This window comes from Syzygium oleosum, unplaced genomic scaffold (assembly GCF_021117445.2).
Source record: "Syzygium oleosum isolate NSW1041296 unplaced genomic scaffold, Sole_v2.1 Sole_v2.02, whole genome shotgun sequence".
In the NCBI taxonomy this organism is placed as follows: domain Eukaryota; kingdom Viridiplantae; phylum Streptophyta; class Magnoliopsida; order Myrtales; family Myrtaceae; genus Syzygium; species Syzygium oleosum.
The window spans coordinates 17,359,410-17,381,949 of NW_026607486.1; the positions used below are offsets into that span (position 1 = coordinate 17,359,410).

A 22,540-nucleotide genomic window follows, 5' to 3' on the forward strand; every position below is an offset into this window, starting at 1 on the left:
AGATTGTACTTAAATGTCGATCCCATTGGGAAAAAAATGATAGGTTCATTTTGGCCAATTGAAAGAGGGATGAAGAAGATTACTTTAACATGCTCAGTCTTTCGGAGAAACTCCTCAGCATTATAAGAAAACGATTTTCTCCTAACCAAGTTGAAGTTGCGGGCACGTCGGCTACAAGGCATGTGCGGTGACTCCAGAAGCACAAAATGTTTGCTCTTTATATTTCATCTCTATTTGAACAATGAGCATCTAAAAGGAGAAATTACCCAAAAAGTCCTAAACCTAATACACTCATGCCAATTCAGCCCTAAACCTTTCAATTTAGCCAATTTAGTCTTACACCTTTTGACGAATTGCAAATTTAGTCCTAAACCTCTCTTTGTGTTAATTTAGTCCCAAACTTTTTGAAGGTTTACCAATTGAGTCATAAGCCTATATTTGGATATTTGGTTAGAAGAACTACATCGGCAAATCATCAAAAGTATAGGATTCAATTAGCGCAATTGAAAGTCTTAGTATTAAATTGGCATAAATGTAATAGGTTTATGACTTTTTTGGTAATTTCCCCTAGTAAAAAGAGGTGGTAGAGGAGCAGCATATGCGGGAAGTAATCGACAAACAGATCTGTCCTTACATAGCCTCCTAACTGAGAGTGACATTGATGGTTGAAGTAGCAATTCAAGTCTTGAGAAACTTTGGGTACACGTCCACTTGCTACTTAGAAGAATGGTCGCTCACCAAGAAAAGAGGTAAGAAATGTGATCCAACGTGACATTACTTTTCTAGCCAGCACTTCCTCACTCTGAATATATCAACGAGACACTGTTTCTCGTGGTCCACGCCAAAGGGTGTAGAATAGAAATTATCATCATGCCTCAGATGGTGATGAAACTACTCTACACACTTTTTTTCTGCCCCTTGGTTGAATAGTAGATATGTAAGTTCATGTAGAGGATACCAATCTATCCTTTGTGTAGCCATGTTCATTTGTTAAATGATGAAGGAGATTGGTGGAAGTCCTTGTGTGACCATGGACCACAGAAATGACTCATGAAGCTATGATCCACAGATTCAATGGGGGAAATGGGTATGTCGGTCTCCGATAGCAAGAGATGAATGAACCTTTATTACCCTCAACTGATGTTAAAAGCGCCACCCTATAGGGACCAAAGCCATAATGATCTTCAAATTGATGAAAGTATCCAACAAATTCCTTGTTACGAGCTCAAATGAACAGCCAGATCGGTCAATTGGTAGAAATCCATTTGCGAGGGCGATAGACGGGCGAAAGGAACAAAGAAAACGAGAGCAAAAAATTTGATATAAGATCTTCCAAGGAAACAGATGTGTCCCTACGTATCGATCACGACACGGACGTCCGACAAGCAATTCAAGTCTTGAAAGTCACATTTCCATCCTGCTGTTCATCAGCAGGAAGATGTACCACTGACCACTGAGGGAGAAAAAGGTGTGGCAGAAGTCATAACAAGAGACTCCAATTAAAGATAAAAAGGAAACACTAATAGAACAAACTCCCAAAACTTGCATCTGATTAAAGGATGATAATTTGTGCCGACGACATTCAATGGATCAGGCAAAATCGTCCACTTTGATGTGATGATATGACCGCAGAATTCAAGATCTTGCAGGATATCACATGTGGGACGTGCATGTTGAATAGTGTCGTGACCTCCCCGCGAGCGGCACTCTGGGTCCACCAAGGGTGGAGATTTTAGGTGTCCAACAAATACGGGTGTAAAATTTCCTGTTGAATGATGCCGAACATAACTTCCATGTTATTCAGTTCAACCATGCTTAGCCCAAGATGAATGAATTTGTAACACCCCGAAGCCAGACGAGAAGTTTGTCCAATACTTAGGTCTACATGATCTCCTATTGCTATATAGAAGCAATATACTCTAAATTCATTAGTACCGTCCGTTGGTCACCCGAGAAAATAGAAGGGTGCCTGTCTGAGCAAGTTAAACATCATTGCGACATATTTCACAACTTATATCAAGCTACATGATATGTAGAGAGCATAAAAAACACCTAAAGAATGACCTTCACAATCACTATCAAGTCCCTTGAGGAAAAACAAAATTACGAGGACTTCTTGACCGAAGCGTGCAAGATACACCCAGCTACTTGGTTGCTTCAGTGGTTGATTCCTCCGTTCCACCACCTTGAACAAGCTACCACACAACAAGAGGACAATTAAATCTAACAGGACATGGTTAGGCTGCAAATGGGAAGGGAAAGGGCGATAGATGTTAACGCACCAAAGAGCCAATCCGCTCGTAAGCTTCCATTACTTTAGGATCTTCCTCATCTTCATAACCTATTTGAAGTATCCTTGGCCCATTGACGGACCACAAGGCTCTCCTCCCCGCTTCCTATTGGAATTATAAGGAAACATGGAATTGGCCAATTACAATCAGAGCAATCTATATCATAGTCATGTGGCACTACTGAAGCGAGAGATGCTGCAATACTAGAAGACAGCAAAAATGGTCGCTATCCTAGAACAAGTCGGTCAATTAAATTGCAAACATTTTTTTTGGGTCAAAATATTGCAAACATTTATATTGTCAACTACAATGGAAAGGCTTTTGCCACGACAGTTTATTTCATTAAATAGGATAGTCAAATAAGGCCCTAACCACTTTTACTGATAAGCGCAAGATAGCCTAGAAACCCCGCATAATACCAGTTGTTCTCTCGGTCATATTAAAAGTATTTCAGGATGTGTTGCATCAGTCTACCCACAAGGTATCCTCGTATTTTTCACTTTCCAACGCACTGACATTCCCCATGTCCTGGGAGAATGTAACAGACGGACAAGGACAAACTCACAGCCAAGAATTGAGTGACAGTAACATCTTGAAACAAGTAACCTCCGCCTACTTTGGCTCAACATCCTGAATAGGTGATACTTCCTTCTTTTGTGGTCACCTCAATTTTCTAAAGACATCTACAAGCAAAAGACCAAAATCTCTAAGAGACAAGTATATCCATCTTTTTACTGAGAAACCAACAGTTCAGTAATTGATATATCAACAGAACCTGATTGAAAAGTTTTCCCTATTTCTTTGACACTTTTAAATTTGTAAACCAAACTCGTTATTTTCCATGGCATATGCAACGGAGATTATTTACTAGTCTAAACTATACCTGTAACACGATTAAATAGATTGCCTCAAGTGTTTGGATCCGAATTTCAGGATCATCAACTGGTTCCCGGTCAATCGACAATGCAGTCCCAAGCTCAGGAGGCATCTTCGCGGTATCTTGCTCAGTGTAGATCTGCCCAAAAATCATGAGAATGTATTTTTAATTAAAAAATGCAGGATAGAGAAAAGGAATTGGAATTAGAAACAAGCTCCAAAATTACTGAAATTGCAATTTAAGGATACGTTGGGACAACCGTACAAGCAAATGCTCCAGCAGAGGACGTACATCAGGTGAGAATTCATAAGTATCTCAAATGTATTACTGAGGATCTCATCCAACCAATTCGAAAGAGTTCTTTCAAAGGGATTTCCCACGTGAAATGCCAATTTAGTGGTGATTTTACGTTAAACTTGATATAGGTGCTGACTTGAGACAACGTGAAACAGAAAAAAGCCTTACACTTCTTTAAAAGAACAAGTTATAGACTCAAAAAGTACCTTGTGGCCAGCGACAGGCAGAAGAAGAGCAGGCCAAAGAAACTCAGATACTAAAAGCAAATTCTGAAGTTGATTCTCAGCTTCAAAACAGCAGTTGCGAATAGTTCCAGATACCTGTACAAAGGAATTTACGAGATTCAAGCTAAGACAGTACAGTGGCAAGCACAGTCACAAAGGGAGGCTTATTCAGGCTTGCCACAAGCAATCGTCCATGCAAATCTTTACTGAGCTTCCCCATACTATACCATCATAGGAAACTAACACTTGCCCAGTACTTTGTTGTTTCTCATGCAACCAAAGAAAACCAAGGAAACTGCACACTTAACAAAAATTTTGTCATGCACCCAGGGATAGCTGCAGAATAGGTTTGGGCCAACAGATGCAAACAAATTAGCCTTATCTAGTCCAATCTCATTCGGGCAATAAATCTAGGTAAATAATCAGAACTCTAGAAAAGAGTGACGCCTGAAGTTACCCGCGTATCCAAATTCTTTAACATGTTTTGAAATAAAAATACAAACACTTAATATCCTAGACATTTTACATCTTCAGTAAGAGAACAAGATTACAATAATAATGTCACTACTATCTAAAGAGGTTCAGGTACATGTAATGCAGATATAAACTCATGCCAAACACTATGCACTGCTTGCAAACTGTCCCCAACCTGACTCGAAACTCCAGTAGTTCCCTTTAAGACATGATCTCGTCGGTGGAGACCCAATAAAGCCAACCCATTGCCATAGCAATTTCTCTTAGGATATCGACACCACCTCTTTAAGGGTCATGACTATGTTTAAATAACTTGTCTATGTATTTGAGGAACAAGCCTTCAGCAACCTAGTTCTTTATTAGTTTTAGCATCCTACTTTTTGTTACTTATTTTGGCCAAACAACAACCTAGTTTCAAGCAGAGAACAGTAGCTCTTGGGGAATACAAAATACCATTGCCATGAAGGCGACATACTTAGTATCATGAAGGCACTTATGAACTACGATATGATTATAAATATCAGTTGCCTATGGAAACTTCATTAAAGATTTGAACGAAGTGAGTATCCCAATTTCAAATGATTCTGTAAGTCAATATTTGTCCAATTTTTATATCATGCAAGCCAGCACACATGACATTCTTATGTGCACTTTCAAATCACAAAAGTATTTATTAAAATACCATCTCTAAACATTCAAAATCAATTTCATATGGTTATCTCAAAACATACCCCCTTTTTCCGCAATGGACTACTTGAATCAAATTGATGGATGATCTGCTTAAGAAGACCTCGTTTGGGGTCCAGTAAAATCTTCCTCCCTGCTTCATTCTTTGAAATGTTTACCAGGATTGAACCCACATGCTCGAATGAATCATCTAGTAAAATGAAAAAGGTCAATTCAACAATTGATGAAAAGGACAAGACAAGCATATATGAGGAAGTACTAGCAAAAACTATCTCATGCATAAAAGTATTCGTATTGAAGAAACTGGCATGATGATCAAAATCAAATTTCTTGCCCACTGGACATGGATAGTATACCAGCTGAGGTCTGCCCATTTTATCTTCCAGGAAAACACCAATTCTTAGTCTTGAGAAACTTATGATCTCATATGCCCATGCCAACAATTCCTTTTTTTCTTGGTACATATTGAATCTTTATCATAAGGAGAGGATCTTAATTATGAACAAAATACATATGTAGGCCTCTCCCCCTAGCAGGCAGAAAAAATGAGGATACAAACATAAGGCCAAATAAAGGTCCATTGTGGCTCAACAGGGATAATTGGGTTGCGTGAAGGCCTCATTTGCAAATGTGTAAATAGATTTCATGGAATGGAAACGCACCGCCTGATTCATTGGAGGATCTACAAAATGACCTCACAAGCCTCATCACATATAATCCTTGGACGTTCTCATCTCCTGTCTAGCAAGCAGAAAATCCCATGTATAACTATCTTAGAGTGATAGACCTTAAATGAAAGACACAAATATGCTGAAATGAATGGCAAAAGGGAAAGCATACAAATACTCTACATTTGAAGGACAACAGCTGTGACTGAATGATGAGCTGGACTGAAATACCTGGAGCAATGACGCAATACCAGCATCCGACTGTGTAAGATTGACCAGAAGCATAACAAGCAATTTAGTAATTGATGTATCTGGTTTGTACAACAAATCCATGGCTGTTTTGACCATTCCTATTGTGACCATCTTGGATGCCATGTTAGAATTCTGTGAAAGATTTACAAGAGCTTCTGCCGCTGGTTGAGACACCTCCTGATAAATAGACATAAGCCATTGCCAAAAAGTAATTACTCATGAATGTTGTGTAGGCAATCTGCTTTGCAATGGCCAATGTAACCAGACTTGTCTTTTTGCTTCAATAAATTCAATGGCAAATTTAGAACTTTTATTTGGCATTGAGAAAAACCACATGATTAAGAGTCTATATTGTGTTACCTCAATACAACAATAATATAAACGTACTTATATGCTGGAATGGAAAAACAGGAATTTATAGAAGCCAATAGTAACTTTGAAATATTATTCCACATCGATTGACAACGGGTCTTGAATACTCTTTATATTCATATGGTCTCCCTCCACCTAATAACTTAAGCTTTTGGGTTGGATTTTCTAACATGGTATCAGAGCCAATGCTATCCCTTTCGCAAATATGCGTGGTAAAAATTTCATGTGAATGTGCGTAGTCAAAATTTCACGTGTTGCTCGTAATCCAGCTTGCACATGAGTGGGGGTGTTGAAATATTATTCCACATCGATTGACAAAAGGTCTTAAATGCTCTTTATATTCATGTGGTCTCCCTCCACCTAATAGCTTAAGCTTTTAGGTTGGACTTTCTAACAGTAACTGTTTTGATATAACTATTATAAGGCCATCAATCTAAAAATTGTTGGCAGACTTCTGTTATATCGAGGCTTCTTTCTTATATGTAGAAATCTTAACATGGAGTAAATTAGTGATGAATCACCTTATTTTCACTCAAAAGTCGAACCAATGACGGTAGTAAAATCTTTGCAAACGAGGCTAGAGACTGCAACCCATCCTCACTTCCAGTTAATCCACTGACAATGTCCACCGCCGCCTTCTTCACCTAATATGGAAGAGAAATGCCCACAAGTCAAGACTAAAATTACAATAGCCCAGTACCAGAACTCCAGATAAAAGGTTGAGGAAAGAGAGCATATTTGATCCATTATGTAAGAAAATACATGTAGCCAAGCTGACTTAATGAGAAATAGTTCAATTGAGCTTTTCATAATGGTAATGTTCATCTGTGCCATTCAAGTTTGAGATTAACTGACTCCATCATCACTATTTTGATAAGCATAAAAGTCAACTCATATTTGCCGTGTCGCTATCCAGTAAAAGAACAGGGTAAGAAACTATGTCATCATGATGTTATACAGATGACAGAATAAAAAACACAGTTGTTCCATCTCTCTCTCCTCCACTACCCCCCCCCCCCCCAAAAAAAAAAAAATTCAAATTGATATACGCCAACGTGTTACATAAGAAACAGTCTCAAATGTGCTGAAATCAGAGGACCATATCTTTGGCAAACTTTTCCTCGCTTAGTTTTGATTCATCATTACTGACATGACGAAATGGGGAATTACTTTAGCCTACACAAAGAAAAAGGTTTAGACCGCAATTTAAAACCACAACAGCATTTACTTCACAATTGTTTCTCCATGTTCAAACTTTCTCATTTGCCACCAATTTTCTCGCTTTGAAAATTCTAGCCCCAGCACCTCTACCATCTAAAATAGCATGCAAGGCCTTTAATCATCCGTGACTCCCTTTTCCTAGCTCATCAGACGGTGAATTCCTTTCTATATCGAGTTTTGACAGATTACGATATGTAAAGAGAAGAGCAGGTGGTTCTCATCGACGTTTTGCTGGCGGTTTAGTCGTTCTCGTGATGAAAAAACTCGTCCGGCTATTGATCTTTCAAGTTAAGACCTCAATCTAAAAATTATCAAAACGAAAATTCGCGGTACTTTCCCACAAGACCCACATGAGCAAGCTACCAAGTTCTAACCTTAACGAGTCGTTACGAGGCCGGAAAAAGACAACCTTTTTCCCCTTCCTTGATCGCCGGGGAGCTCAAAGTTGATCCCTTTTCCTCTTCTTTTGCTTAAAGTGCAACACTTTCAAGTCTCTCTCGCTAATAGCTATGCAAAAAAATCGTTCCTTTCCACCCATCACTCGGCAAACTACATCGCTTAAGGATGAAGTGAAGGGATTGCATCGTGTACTACGCATTCAAACAACGGGATCGAATTGGAACCTTCTTCCGCTTCTTTCCAAAAAGATTCATGAGCTAGAAAACGAAGGGCGAAAGAGGGCTTACAGGAGGAGAAGGAGAAGACAAGAACCCCACCAATTCTTCCATCTCAGTCGCCATGGTTTCGTCGTACGTGGGTGTCTGTGTTCGAGTTCAGAGCTGTCGCGAAACGAATCGGAAAGCAAGGATTGCAGAAACCCAAGAACCCTCAAAACGGCGCCGTGTCGGTCGTCACCGGTCAGCCGCTTTCCTTATCAATCCCTTTCCCTTCGTCGTTCCCGCTTTGCTTCTCCGTTTCTTCGCGAACAATCTCAGACCAGCGTCCAAAACACATACCTACATGTGTGTGTGTGTGTATATATAGGTGTGTATGTATTTTCTGTCTTTTTCAACTCGTTTCCCGTAAGTTAGGTAAATTTCGTCCTTGGAATACTCAAATTTGATGAATTTCACGAGCACATTCCTCAACCTATCCGGCCAATTTTTCAAGAATCGCTAATGTGGCAGATCACATCTACAAATCTCTGGAACTCGGACATTAATATTTTAATGAAATTCTACCGGACTCGATAAAAAACTTACCTCGGTAGGCCACGTTAAACTTACGTACGATGGCATGAAATTAAATTATATGAGAAGATAGAGCAAACCGAATTTAAAATATGTTGCGCAATTTGCGTGTCCATGTTATATATGAAATTAAATTGAATTCTAGCATATTTACTCGTTATATTATAACAGTTTCGAGATAAAGGCGATTCCATGTTCTTCAATCACTATTCCATACGATCGCTCCCTAATCGGTGCTTAAAAAGAGCATTGGATCTAAAAAAACAATTCTCTATGCTCGAAAGTGGAGAAAATTGTTCAAAAAGTTCTTAACCCATTATACTTTTTTCCAATTCAGTTCTAAACCTTTCAATTTTGCCAATTGAATCCTAAACCTTTTTACTTTTTGCAAATTGAGGTCATTCAACCAATTTTGGTCTGAAATCCCTAACATGGATGCTGGCCGTGTCACGTAGAACGATCGACGCTAGCGTGAACAAATTTTAATTAATTTTGAATTTATATATTTATATATGATTATTCTTTTTCTTTCTTTTTTTTTTCCTTCCTTTTTCCTCCTCTTGCCAATGCCTGGCCAAAGGCAGAGGCCGGCGAGTTGGCGAACCTTGCCCAGCCATGGCGAGGCCCTACCTTGCCGGCCGGCCCTTGCCTCTGGCCAGTCGCCGGGCCTCAGTGATCAGCTAGAGGAGGAAGGACAAAGGAAAAAATGAGAAAGAAAAGGAAATATATCATTAAAAAATGTCCACACAGGACGGTCGGTATCTACATCAGCGATATCCGACCAAAAAAACTGGCATAACGTGAAATTATTTACGACTCAATTAATAAAATTAAAAATTTTATGACTGAATTAGTAAAATTATAATAAATTATAACTTTTTGGATAATTTTCTCTCGCGGGCCGCCTCACAGCCACCACATTCTACGTCAGGGGCCCCGCGCGCCACCTCAGCAATCAAAATTCTAGTTTAGTTTAGAGGGGACACAAAGCTAACTAACAATAACAGCATCCCCTCCTCCTCCTCCTCCACCCTCCTCCGTCTCGTTTTATTTTCCAACTCCCAATTCGGTTTGCTGACGTGGCATTCGGCCCGCACAAAACCACCGTTCATGCAAAAGAAGATTCATTCCCTCCGCGACAGACAGAGCGAAAGGAGGAGAGAGAGGCGAGCACGTCGGAGCAAATTCCGTCAAACTCTCTCTCTTTCCATCGAAGGACGGGAGGCCGCGGCGTACCGGCGGCACCCCCCCTCCTCCGTCGCCCCGCCTCGATCGCATCGCCGCCGCCGCCGCCTCCACCTCCTTCCCCTCCGGCTCTTCTCCTGATCCGGAACGATCCCCGGGAATCGCGCGAAACTCGCCCCGGATTCTCGCGGCATTGCCGAGGAACCCGATCGCCGCTGCCTCGGTCGTGCTGCGCGGCGGGTCTTCCGTCGATCGATTTCCCGTTTCCGTTGGCCGCGGCGAAGGAATCTCCGGTTTCGGCCGAATCGGTATCGGGATTGGCCTCGAGCTGTTTCGGAGCTCGGAATCGGTCGCCCTTCCGCGAGTTGCTGTCGAGGAATCTCCGTGGCTTTATGGCTTAGGCATGGCTTCTGGAGCTGCATTTCGGTTTTTGGACCTCATTTGCGGCTGTTGATCGGAAGGAATCGTTTCGGCATTGGAAATTACAGCGGTGGCCGGCGTCGTGTGGAGTCGAAGTGATCGTGGATGGGCTGGAGTTGGAAGTCGCCTCCCGAATTCGAAGATTTCGCTGGTTGGTTGTCAAATGGGTGTTTGGTGTGCGTTTGGGCATCAGATGACATTGAAACTTGAATGGCTGATCCTCAGAAAAGTGGCCTCACCACGGATAGGGATATCGAGCAGGTTTTCCCCTTACCTTTTTGTTTATAGCTCCGATTCATTTTAGGAAATAGCTGTTATAAATTGTGTATGCTGGCTTATGATGGTGATATAGTGCCCATGTCCTGGGTGGTAGGTGCATCTCTCTGTCCCGTGATTTGGTCTGTAACTTTAGTAGCCCATTGTATTTTTCTTTAGTGCAAAGGAGCTGTTGATGATCAGTAGCGTGAGTACTTCACTTGAATTACTCAAATACTGCATCATAGCATCCCGTAGCGTTTGAAAATAGTCAATTACTTGATATAAAGATTTTTACCCGGAGAGAGGAAGTGCGCGGAGTGACCTTTGGAGACTTGGGGAAGCTGCATATGGTATTACTAGCATGAAAGCCTTCATTCTTCCGTTCCTTTGTCAATCATGCGCAAATCAGTCATTCTTATTATCGAGTCCCGTCACCTTGACGTAAAATTTTTCCATCTTTTTGAAACAGCTTGACTTCTATGAAGCTTTCCTTTGGAAGCCATTATCTTTTTTAAAATTTTCTCAATCTTTTCCTGCGAAACATCTGTATCCACCATTCAACGATGTGGAGAATGAAGTTTTTGAAAAGCCTTAATGCTATGTAAACAAGTCATTCAATGGAGGACCATCATCAATATCAAAACTTCTAGAGGTGGCCGACAGTTTTCGGTTTCAGTGTAGATATCTTGCTCTATCTAAGAGAGGATGTATTTTCTTACACTACGCAGTAAGGACTATGCTTATTTGAGAAGATTTCAGAATTTCATTTCTATAGCTACAAGTTCCGGGTAGTCAAAGCCAAAATTTTGATGGCAGGCAATTACAGCACTTAAAAAAGGCGCTTGCTTACTGAAGTATGGTCGCAGAGGGAAGCCAAAGTTCTGCCCCTTCCACCTTGCCAGTGTAAGTCCCGTGATCCTAATTAAGTGTTTGAAAGCCTGTAAGAGAAAAAATCTTAAAACTAGTCTCTACATATTATAAGTTGCACCGTAGAATCAATTTGAGATCACTCGGTACCTAAGATACGTGAGATTTCCATTGTATCTCATGGGATCATCAGATTTTGTGATTTAGACTAATTGTAGTTGTTAAATCGGCTCAATGTACTCTGATTTAATAGTAAACTGACACATGCCTTTACAATAAATGCCAATAGCCCAAAGAAAGCTGTTGATAGAAAAGGTTCCCATGGTTATCCGTATTGATTTTCTCCCTGAACCACGCTGCTATCAATCACTACACCTGGAACTTTGTTTGTGAACTTCTCTGAGTTCCTCTCTTGACTACTTGATTTGCTTTCTGTGTCAGGATGAGTCTACATTGATATGGTACTCTGGCAAAGAAACAAAACAGATTAAACTAAATCAAGTCTCAAGAATTATACCTGGACAGCGTACGGTAAGTTATAGATCAGTCTCGCTTTAAGTAATGGCGGCCTTTAGTTTTAGAAAATTTACTCATCAAAGCGTTTTTTTGTAAGCCTCTGGACAATTGTAATCGAGGTCGAAACACTATCTCCCCCTGAAACATCACTTCCTCCGCTGCACTTACAATTTTCAACAAAATCATGCATGTTCATAATTTTGTTTCTAATAATATTTTGATTCATACTTCTACATAGTAATTCTATTTTGTGTTCTTTGTTCTCTTAGTAGATTACAGATATAATATAAAGGTCACTAACCCCTGGTTCCAATTTTCTTATTGAAATGGCTTTTCATTCAGGCAATATTTCAGCGGTATCCACGACCTGAGAAGGAGTATCAGTCATTTTCCCTGATCTGCAGTGATAGATCCTTGGATTTGGTGAGTTTGTTTGTAACGGCTCTATCTTAGCCACCTAGTGAAGGGGAAAAAACAAATCACATCTTGCTTCCTGTGGAATACTTGTAACAATTTATAGGCTTTTGCTTATGGATATTTGTCATGAGGCCATTGCGTTCATGAACAGATATGTAAAGACAAGGATGAAGCTGAAGTTTGGTTTGTTGGTCTCAAAGCATTGATCACACGGGGTAATTTCCGCAAGTGGAGGATCGATACAATCAGTGAAGCTGCATCCTCAGATAGTCCGCGTGCGCGAAGAAATTCACCATCCATTACACTGTTTGTCAGTAGCTATGTCTTTCTCTCCATAATTCCTAAAATCAGCCCGATTACATGAAGCTTTTTGCTTTTCTCATTTTCTTTTTAACCATTCATGACCACAGGATCCTGGACATATCCAAGGCATTCAGCCTCGTGGTGAAAGTACTTCACAGAATAGGTTAGGAAAGGCATTCTCAGACATAATAACCTATACTGCTGCAGACAGGGGTTACAATCAAAGCGAAACCATTGCCAATCCTCTTAATTCAGTGTCACAAGGGGGAGGAGATAACTGGAATGGTCGAAATTCTGGTGCTGAGACATTTCGTATTAGTTTATCCAGTGCCGTTAGTTCTTCTAGCCAAGGTTCTTGTCGTGAAGATTTTGAATCCCTGGGTGATGCTTTCATTTGGGGAGAGGGAATTAGTGGCGGAATTCTTGGTGGTGGTCAGCATAGAGTTGGGAGTCCATATGATACAAAAACGAATGCTTTTCTGCCAAAGGCTTTGGAATCAACAGTGGTTCTTGATGTTCTTAATATCGCTTGTGGTTACAGGCATGCTGTGCTTGTTACCAGGCAAGGGGAAATCTTCAGCTGGGGGGAGGAGTTGGGAGGAAGGCTAGGGCATGGCATAGAATCAGATATATCCTACCCCAAGCTTATTGACTCCCTCAGTGGCATGACCATTGAGTTAGTAGCATGTGGTGAGTATCACACATGCGCTGCCACGCTTTCTGGAGATCTTTATACGTGGGGTGATGGAACTCATAATGTGGGTTTGCTTGGGCATGGAAGTGAAGTCAGTCACTGGATTCCAAGGAGAGTAGGAGGTGATTTGGAGGGTCTTCATGTTACCTGCATTGCTTGTGGACCTTGGCATACAGCTGTTGTGACATCTACTGGGCAGTTGTTTACTTTTGGGGATGGATCTTTTGGTGCTTTAGGACATGGTGATCGTGGCAGCATAAGCATTCCTCGGGAAGTGGAAGCTTTGCAAGGACTACGCACAACAAGAGTTGCCTGTGGTGTTTGGCACACTGCAGCTGTGGTTGAAGTAACAACCGAATGTTCTTCTTCGGAAGGTTCCACTAGTCCTGCATCTGGTAGGCTATTCACATGGGGCGATGGAGATAAACACCGGCTCGGGCATGGTGATCAAGAAACCAGACTAATTCCCAAGTGCATAGCAGCATTGTCAGGTGAAACTTTTTGCCGAGTAGCCTGTGGGCATAGTTTAACCGTGGCCCTTACAACCTCAGGACGAGTTTTTACTATGGGAAGTACTGCCTATGGCCAGCTTGGGAATCCTTTGGCTGATGGAAAAGCTCCAGCTCGTGTTGAGGGGAAAATTGCAGATAGCTTTGTTGAGGAAATCGCATGTGGATCTTATCATGTGGCAGCATTAACTTCCAAAGGAGAGGTTTATACCTGGGGAAAGGGTTCAAATGGGCAGTTAGGTCATGGAGAATATGACAACAGAAGTACACCTACACTTGTTGGTTTTTTGAAAGACAAGCAAGTGAAGAGTGTAGTATGTGGTTCCAACTTCACTGCTGTCATATGTCTACATAAATGGGTATCCAGCATTGACCATTCCATGTGTTCAGGATGTCACAATCCATTTGGTTTCAGGAGAAAACGCCACAATTGTTACAATTGCGGTCTAGTTTTTTGCAAAGCATGCAGTAGCAGAAGAAGCCTGAAAGCTTCTTTGGCTCCAAACCTGAACAAGCCATATCGTGTGTGCGATGAATGCTATGTTAAATTAAAGAAGACCACTGAATCTGGTCCTGTTATGCGCATACCTAAGGCTAGAACTGATACTTTACGTTCGAAAAATAATGAGGTGGGAGAAAAGGATAGCTGCTCCACATCAGAGGAGCGTCTATGCAGGCTTTTGTCTGCAGACTCTCTTAATTTGGCTGAGAGCAGGCATTCCATAAATGATGCAAAACTAGGATCACGTGGTAGCCGTGTGTTTCCACTTCTTAACAGAAACTTTCAACTAGGAGGCCTTAATACAACAAAAGAACCTAACCTTGTTGGAGCTCCCACAAAAATGTTTTCATTTTCTGTACCTGGTTCCAGAATGCCTTCTCGATCAGCATCTCCTCTTTCAAGGAAATCTAGTCCACCTCGGTGCTCTGAAGTAACTACTGACGACTCAAAGCACAGCAGTGACAGTGTAAGCCAAGAAATTATCAATTTACGAGCACAGGTATCTCTTGAACTTGTGCATTGTTATAAGAATAATACTATGTGCTGGTGTTAAAGTCTCGGTACCTTTTCATTTATGTGTGCCATTTGCATCAGAAACAATTGTTGCAGAACTAATAAAGATTCTTCTTTTTTCTGCAAGATTGAGCTTCAATCATATGATGACCATAAATTGTAGTTATATCACCTATACGCAACCAATGACTTCCCTGTAAGTACATCTCATTTTCAAAGGGATATGCCAGCCAAGGGTGCAAAGCATCGGAATAATGATATAAAGGGTGGTTTCCAGGTTACAACTGACATGAGATTAGTTAAAACATCTTCCTGAAGTTAATAATAGGAATTGATAAGAACTCTGTCCCGATGGAGAAAATTATGGGCCTGTAGATTGATTATGGATGTAGTCAAGAGGCAAGAGGTGCCCCTAAGTTATATAATGGGAATTGTGGTGGGGGTGAGGGGAGAGAGACAATTGTGGGGTCGACAATATTCAGAAGTTCTTGATAGGAGTTAGAGGAGTATACTAGGAGAGAGAGATGAGAATGAGGAGAAAAATTGAAACTAACAAATTGGAAAATCATGAACTTGTTGTCTGAAATGAACAAGTATAATCCAATTATCATTGTCTGCAAAATTGTATGCTTTTTACACGACTGCAAACTCTCTTTTTCCCCTCCGCGCAGTACATTTTAGTTTGTCAGCATCATAGTTCCCATGAATGTCATTGTTCTTTAAGGCTACTGTTCATTTTTTTTTATGCAATTTGCGTAGTCACTTGAACTGGAGCTCTAGAAAGTTCAAGTATTTTTCTCTGAAAATTGTTTTAAGTAATATGTCGATTGCCAAAAAATTATTTGAACTAATTTAATTGATTATCAAGAAAGTAGGTAAAAAGTTCCACGAACATCTGATTGGTTATGCCCTGTTAATGTGTTTTTATTTTCTACACGTAAAGAAGACACAAGTTTCTATTTTGTATTTAGACTATGGATAGATTAGCCTATGGAAAGATAAATTTTCATAGGTGGCGCTAGGTGCATTACAGGTATTCTCTTCAAGGCTCTTAGGCTGTTTCTAGATTAGGAAACAAATTACCTGTTCAAGAGAAGACATCCTACATTGTTTTTGGGATCAGTAGAAATATTTCATTAGGGGGCAACAAGGGGATGTCAACCCCTGTACAAAATCATTTACAAGATAAGGAGTTCAGCAAAGCACTGAAAATTCAAGAATCTAAACTTATTACAAAATGGCTCTGAGGAATTGAAAACTCTCCTATTCCTCTCCCTCGAAATTAGCAGAAAAAAGTTGCTCAAGGAATCAAACAAATCATCTTTCTCCCATTTGCTAGAATGGATGCCCACCCTTGCTCTTAGCTCTTTTTCCACCGACTCTGCGCTCACCATTGAATACCTATGGCTGAGAAGAGCAGATTCCAAATCATCCTGGACTAACAACAGTGTAGCAGTAGATGCTCGACAGATTCATCTACTGCTTGTTTGCAAAGGAAACACCAGTTCACCCACACTCTCATTTTTGCAAATTGTCCAAATTTAATATGTTTCCCCAGGAAGCTTCCCAAGCAAAAACAGAAATTATGGTTGACGCTCCAGATTTCCAAATCAATTTTCTGGAGAACAAATCATTACATTTTTCCTCCATCAAAGTGGAAAAGACATCCTGCATTGAACACCTGTGGAACTAAAGAAAAATCCCCAACATAAATACAAACTCAATGTGATGCATAGGCTGAATCATTTTATTTCTTTCAAATTTTTCCAGGAGGAGCGAATCAAATTGTTGTATTTAGTCTATATTTAGAACCAGAGAGAGAGAGAGAGAGAGAGAGAGAGAGAGAATTCTTGAATGCCATTTATATGCGCATTGGACACTCCCCAGAGAGATGCTTCAGCTTGCGACTTGTCTCATGCATATGGAATCCTATTAACCACCAAACATAACAAAGAGAGAAACCCTCACCACTAGTTTCTCCTCAGGGAGATAAAAAAAACTAGAGACCACATGCAGGCTTTTATCTTGTTTTGCATGGTATCAGTACGAACTGAAAGAGACTTTTTGCTGTTTCCATCTTGACAATATACTTTAGGAAATCTCCGTGAGCCTGTGAGGAGTCTACAAAGAGAAGAGATGCGCAAAGAGCAGATCTCAGTTGGATTATTGAGTTCCAAGAGTTTACTTGCCTATTAGAGATCAAATGCCAATGATAGGATAATCTCTAATGCTAACAATAATCAGCTTAGAGATCTTTGAGTCATGTAGCAGTGAAGAACAATTCGGTTTTATTGACCAATTCAAAAATTTGTATATGTACTATTACATAAAAGATTTTCAGGACCCGTTGTTCCAGTGAGTTTACTCAGTCATTTTCTTTGACTATTCACTTATTTAAAGAACAATGAAAGGTGCAAGCCAAGATCAGCATGTCAGTGGTATCTATCCACCACTGATTAGGACCAATGCATAAGACATAACCTATTTAGTGTGTAGCCAGAAATTGTTCTTTTCTGAATCAGCCCCATTACATGTCACATGAAGCCATTAATATGGTCTCTGACCCAGATTGGTCAATTCATCTAAAGTAAGCTTGAAGGGAAGAAAAAGGGGTGGTACAAGTGCTAGCCTTGACTGTCAGCATTTTTACACGGAATATGCTTGATCTTTGTTATGATTATCCACTATCTTTGTGTTCATATGCCATTCTTACTGAGTATTGACATGAAGTTGTCATGCTATGTGCAAAGCTGTAAAAGGAGTATATTTAGGTGTATGAAACCTTCAGGAGTACGCTATTTTTTTTCACTCTCTCACAACCACAACAATTTAGTGGAGAAATTCCAAGGTTACATCAAAATATAGATTATTCTTCATTGTAATGACAAGTGAACCAATTTTTCTCTATTTACTGACTCTTTTCTAAGTGTTATTTTTAAGTGATGGAATATCATTTAAAATACTTTGGAATATTTTGCAGGTGGAAGACCTCACTTCCAAATCCCGTCATCTTCAAAGTGAACTAGAGAAAACGTCGAAGCAACTGAAGCAGGTGACTGCAATAGCAGAAGATGAAGCTCAAAAGTGCAAATCTGCTAAAGAAGTTATAAAGTCTCTAACCACTCAGGTTTGTTGGCTGGGCAACTCTCTCTCTCTCTCTCTCTGTGGATCCGTCCAAAGTATCATCATCTCCTCCTAACTATTTGGATGAGAATCTTACTCTAACAATACTCTTCAGGAGTATTTTCTGCATTTAGATAAAGCATGTTAATTTGGATTAAAAGGATCAGTGTCTTAATATGACACTGTGGCAATAAGGATTACTCATTTGGGTGTTGTCATATATATGTGCATCACTTCACCATAAGCATGGTCATTTAATATGTTCTTTTATGAGAAATTGAATCTATGCGGTAGTTTTCATCTTTGAAATGGTGGCCATTCAATGTCATTACTATGATGTAAATGCTAATGCCAAGTGAAATTGCGAGAGAGCTGAGAACCCAAACTTAAAATCTTCTTTAAGTCTATCACTATTCAACTCTCTCTCTCTCTCTCTCTCTCTCTCTCTCTCTCTCTCTCTCTCTCTCTCTCTCTCTCTCTCTCTCTCTCTCTCTCTCTCTCGCTCGCGAACACATACCATGCACACTCTTGGTTAGGCTAGCAGGTAGTTGGAATTCAATACTCGAAATTAGCTTTTCCTTACCATACTTGCACAAATCTCAATTATCTTGCAGTTGAAAGAAATGGCTGAAAGACTTCCAGTCACACAGAAAGCCCAAAGTTCTGGTTCTGTTGTCAGAGAATTGTCCAGTGATCCAAACTTTATCCCTAATGAGAATCAGTCAGCAAAAACTAATTTCCTAGAAAGCGAGTCCCATTTGAAGTCTGTAAGCACAACTCTGCTCAATGGAATGAAGCAGCAACCTGAGAAGGCAGAATGGGTGGTGCAGGATGAACCAGGTGTCTACATATCGTTAGCCTTGTTACCCGGGGGAGGTAGTGAGCTCAGACGTATACGCTTCAGGTATCAGCATCTCGCCATTCTCTGTCTTGGCAGCATAATTAGATAAGAGATGAATTTTGAGTCAGACCAATGTTAATATATTGATGGTTATTTTATTGGGCAAAAATGGGATGTTGGTGCGAGGTTCATTTACATTGCATGAAAGAACCCAAATTCAAAGTTGCTAGAAAGGATAACCCGAGCTCATGTTGTGATGATCTTCTGGAGGCCAAGATAAGTTAAATGCATAAAATAATTCACCAGTTTTCAGCTTAGCCTACAAACAAATCTAGAACTGCGGAGAGAACAAGAAATCTTATCAATCATTCTGTAAACGAGTTTTCAGAAAGCCGACTTTTATGCTATGCTCTTCTCTAGATCTTTTTCCCTCTAGCTTGAAGCATAAACCAGCCACTGTTTGGGTCCCGCATTCTTTGTATTAGATTATCCATTACCTTTTTCTGCTCCGATTGCCTTCCATATTAGTCTTCCAATTCTGAACTTCAGGAAGCTGTTAAACTTGGGTTGATGTCCAAATCTTGGAGCACTGATTAACTAAGTCATACATGTTCGGACATTTTTTTCTGACATGGCATTTATTCTCCTACAGCCGGAAACATTATACGGAGGAACAAGCAGAGAAATGGTGGGCTGCTAATGCAGCAATGGTTATCGAGAGACACAAAATACAAAATACATAGTTTGTTATAGCTCCCACTGTGGTTTTGCCGATAGTAAACCAAAGCTCCTTGACAGACTGTATCCAGGGCCCTCTTCCTCTCCGCTGGAATCTGTATATTTTTTTCTTTTTCACGATTCGGTGGAATTTTATTCGAGGATGGGTAGATGGTGACAGGTAGATTGCAACGTGAAAATGTAGAGAGAGAATTGATAGACGGAAAGATCCTCAATAAGGGATGTGTCTTTTCGAATTTGAGCTACTGTAATTTTCTCCATATAGTCAATAGATTTTTCTCTTTCTCAGCTTTATAAAGCATATCAATTTTTTCACTCAGATCTGCCCAAAAGACAGGCCTTCTTCTTTCCGATACCGCAAGTTTTCCTCACGTTAAAGCCTCTATCCCATTGTTCTAATCTTGATGCAGGAGCAGCCTTAACTGATAGTTCCTTTCAATTCTGGGTCGAATGGCATTTTTCCTCAGAATGTTCATCAACGTCCTCCTACTCCAAGCTTATTGTAACATGCTACAGTTCAGGTGAATCAAAGAAGAGCATACATACTTATTACAGTAATGGAAACAAAGTCATTTTAGAGAGTTCAGTATAAACACTGGGGTCATAAGACAGAACTCTAGAAGAAAAATTGATGCGGTTCATGACCCTTCGCATTATGATCCTCCATCGGCACCAATGCTTTTGATAGAATAACCATATGTTTCTCAGTCATAGTGCTTTCTTGAATTTGCTCGAAGCTTCAGACTATTGTCGAAGTCCTTTGTCCTTCTGCGCAGTATATAAAGTTGGCCCTCCGTAAGACTGTTGAGGAATTTCAAAGTTGAAATGTGACCTGATGTTGATCTAGAGGTCATCATGTGTAGAAGATTGCAGAAAATGCAAAAAAGCACCCGTGCTTCCAGTGCCGCAAGTTGGTGGGCATTTCTTCTACCAATATAATTGATTCAGGCAATCACCCTGTTTTGGCAAAAGTCGAACCCATTCTCCTCGGGCTGCTGAAGAAATTTTCCCGGCTAATCAGGCCACAAGAAAAGCTCTTGTTGCACAATTGGATTTCTCCAAGCAATCACACCTCAATATTGCTACGTCCAGCTTCCTTCACGGTTTCCTCCTGTCCTTTCGGCTCCTCTGTGGTGGCAATCTTCGGTAACCTTCCTGCAGCAGCATAAGTACTTGACAGAAGGATTGCATCTGCAGGGTGCTGTCTATACGTATCACTGAGCGCTCGCTTCACATCTTCCCCTAACTCAACATTCCCATACACTCTGCAAGCACCCAGTAGGGCACGCCATGTCGTGGCATCCACCTTAACTGGCAAGTTTTTAATGAGATCATACGCTTCCTCCAGCATTCCCGCTCGTCCCAGGACATCAACAATACAGCCATAATGTTCGATCTTCGGCGAAAAACCATACTCCCACACCATTTTGTGGAAGCAGTTCATAGCCTCCATCACGAGACCTCCGTGACTGCAAGCGCTTAAAACTGCTAAGAAAGTGACTTCATTTGGTTTATGTCCCTCTTTCTCCATCTGACAAAACAGCCTCAGGGATTCACCTGCCTGACCATGATTGCCTAGAGCTGAAATTATAGCAGTCCAGGATTTCACGTCCTTGTCTCTCATCCGATTAAAAATGCCAGCAGCTTTCTCCAAAAGGCCACATTTAGCATACATGTCCACCAAAGCTGTTCCTATGACTGCATCTGCGCATACTTCTTCCTCATCAACATATTTACGAATGTACTTCCCAATGCTTGAAGCAGTTGAAGCATCACAAGCAGATAAAAACCCCGCGAATGTAGATGAATTCGGTACCACCTTTTTGAGCTTCATTAAGTTTAGCAGCTCTACTGATTCTTCTACTAGACCACACCTAGCGTACCGTTGTATCAAACAGTTCCACATGGCGGCGTCCTTTTGATCCATTTCATTGAAGATTTTACGTCCTGCATGGATATTTCCGACTTTTGCATACGTATCGATCAAAGCAGTGGCGACATTCAGTTTCATAGAGAAGCCAGTTTTAATATAATGCCCATGGATCGTCTCAACTCCTAGGAGATTCCCAACATCACCACTGGCATTCAAAACGTTCAGCATCGTGGTGGCACTTCCTCTCAAACCACTCCAAATCATTTGCCGGAACAATTCAATCGCCAAACTCGGCTTAGATGCAGTAAGATAGCCACCCATTAACGTGTTCCAGGAAACCAAGTCATTTTCTGGAGGGAATTCGTCGAACAACTGGCGTGCATCGCTGATTCTGCCGCAAACGCCGTAAAAATGCAAGAGGCTGTTCTTCACCTCAACAAAAGATCGTTGCCCAGACCTCAGGACAATGCCGTGAACCCCTCGGCCAAACGCAAGAGCCTGCACTCGCGTACAAGCTTTGAGGGTCGTTATGGAAGAGAACTGATCGAGCGAAATCCCCCGCGTCCTCAAGTCATTGAATATGGTCAGAGCACGTTGTGGGTCGTCGCCAATTGAGTGCCCTCTGATGATGGTATTGAACATGAAGAGGTTCGGAGATCGTGTGGAGTCGAAAATGGAGGCCGCATATTGGGTGTGCGCGATGGAGGACGCGAGAAGCTTGCTCAAACTGAAATGGTCTCTGTCGAGGCCGGTTTTGACCATACAGCCATGGATTTGCGAGATCTCGGAAAGGGCCTTACAAGATTTGAGCAGAGAAACGAGCGATTGATCCGAGCTGAAGACGGAGCTCGATCGTCTTGCGTTAATCATATATGGGCGGGGAAAGTTTGGATCTTTTGCCTCAGTCGAGTGGCGTTGACCAATGAAAATCATGAACCAGCTTCAAAACTGAGGCGCTTGAAGCGGAAAAACTGTCGAAAACTTGAAATAAGAAAGTTTTTTTTTTTTTCAGAATAGCGATATTCATTCATATCTTTAAGTCTTAGCTTGCGAGTACAACAGCAAAGCATCAAAACAAAATAGACTCTAAAGATCGGGAGAGGGGTAGAGGGTCTAATTCTGTGGCAGGGAATTTTTTCTATGGCCTTAGCAACTCAGTCTGTCACTTTGTTGGACTCTCTATTACAATGAGCCAACTTAATATCAGAAAAGTTTTTTAACAGATCTA

At 40.8% G+C, this 22,540-nt stretch overlaps 3 protein-coding genes across 3 annotated transcripts; 1 reads left to right on the forward strand and 2 right to left on the reverse strand.

Annotated features, from left to right (window-relative positions):
- Positions 1 to 1,900: 1,900 nt before the first annotated feature.
- On the reverse strand, positions 1,901 to 8,323 carry LOC115675572 (uncharacterized). Its single transcript, XM_030598327.2, has 9 exons — positions 8,050 to 8,323; positions 6,664 to 6,786; positions 5,750 to 5,947; positions 5,513 to 5,591; positions 4,895 to 5,040; positions 3,672 to 3,785; positions 3,175 to 3,306; positions 2,283 to 2,396; positions 1,901 to 2,195 (listed from the first exon to the last, which is right to left on the reverse strand). The coding sequence occupies exons 1-9, from the start codon at positions 8,101 to 8,103 to the stop codon at positions 2,145 to 2,147; spliced, it is 1,011 nt and encodes a 336-aa protein (XP_030454187.1). The 5' UTR covers positions 8,104 to 8,323; the 3' UTR covers positions 1,901 to 2,144.
- A 1,577-nt stretch (positions 8,324 to 9,900) lies between these two features.
- Positions 9,901 to 19,737, forward strand: LOC115675210 (PH, RCC1 and FYVE domains-containing protein 1-like). Its single transcript, XM_030597841.2, has 9 exons — positions 9,901 to 10,419; positions 11,233 to 11,319; positions 11,725 to 11,814; positions 12,142 to 12,222; positions 12,368 to 12,526; positions 12,627 to 14,723; positions 17,718 to 17,864; positions 18,475 to 18,764; positions 19,354 to 19,737. The coding sequence occupies exons 1-9, from the start codon at positions 10,369 to 10,371 to the stop codon at positions 19,442 to 19,444; spliced, it is 3,093 nt and encodes a 1,030-aa protein (XP_030453701.1). The 5' UTR covers positions 9,901 to 10,368; the 3' UTR covers positions 19,445 to 19,737.
- Positions 19,738 to 19,961: 224 nt separating this feature from the next.
- Positions 19,962 to 22,286, reverse strand: LOC115675417 (pentatricopeptide repeat-containing protein At1g26900, mitochondrial). Its single transcript, XM_030598094.2, has one exon. It carries the CDS (start codon positions 22,243 to 22,245, stop codon positions 20,506 to 20,508), a length of 1,740 nt encoding a protein of 579 aa, XP_030453954.1. The 5' UTR covers positions 22,246 to 22,286; the 3' UTR covers positions 19,962 to 20,505.
- Positions 22,287 to 22,540: the final 254 nt, after the last annotated feature.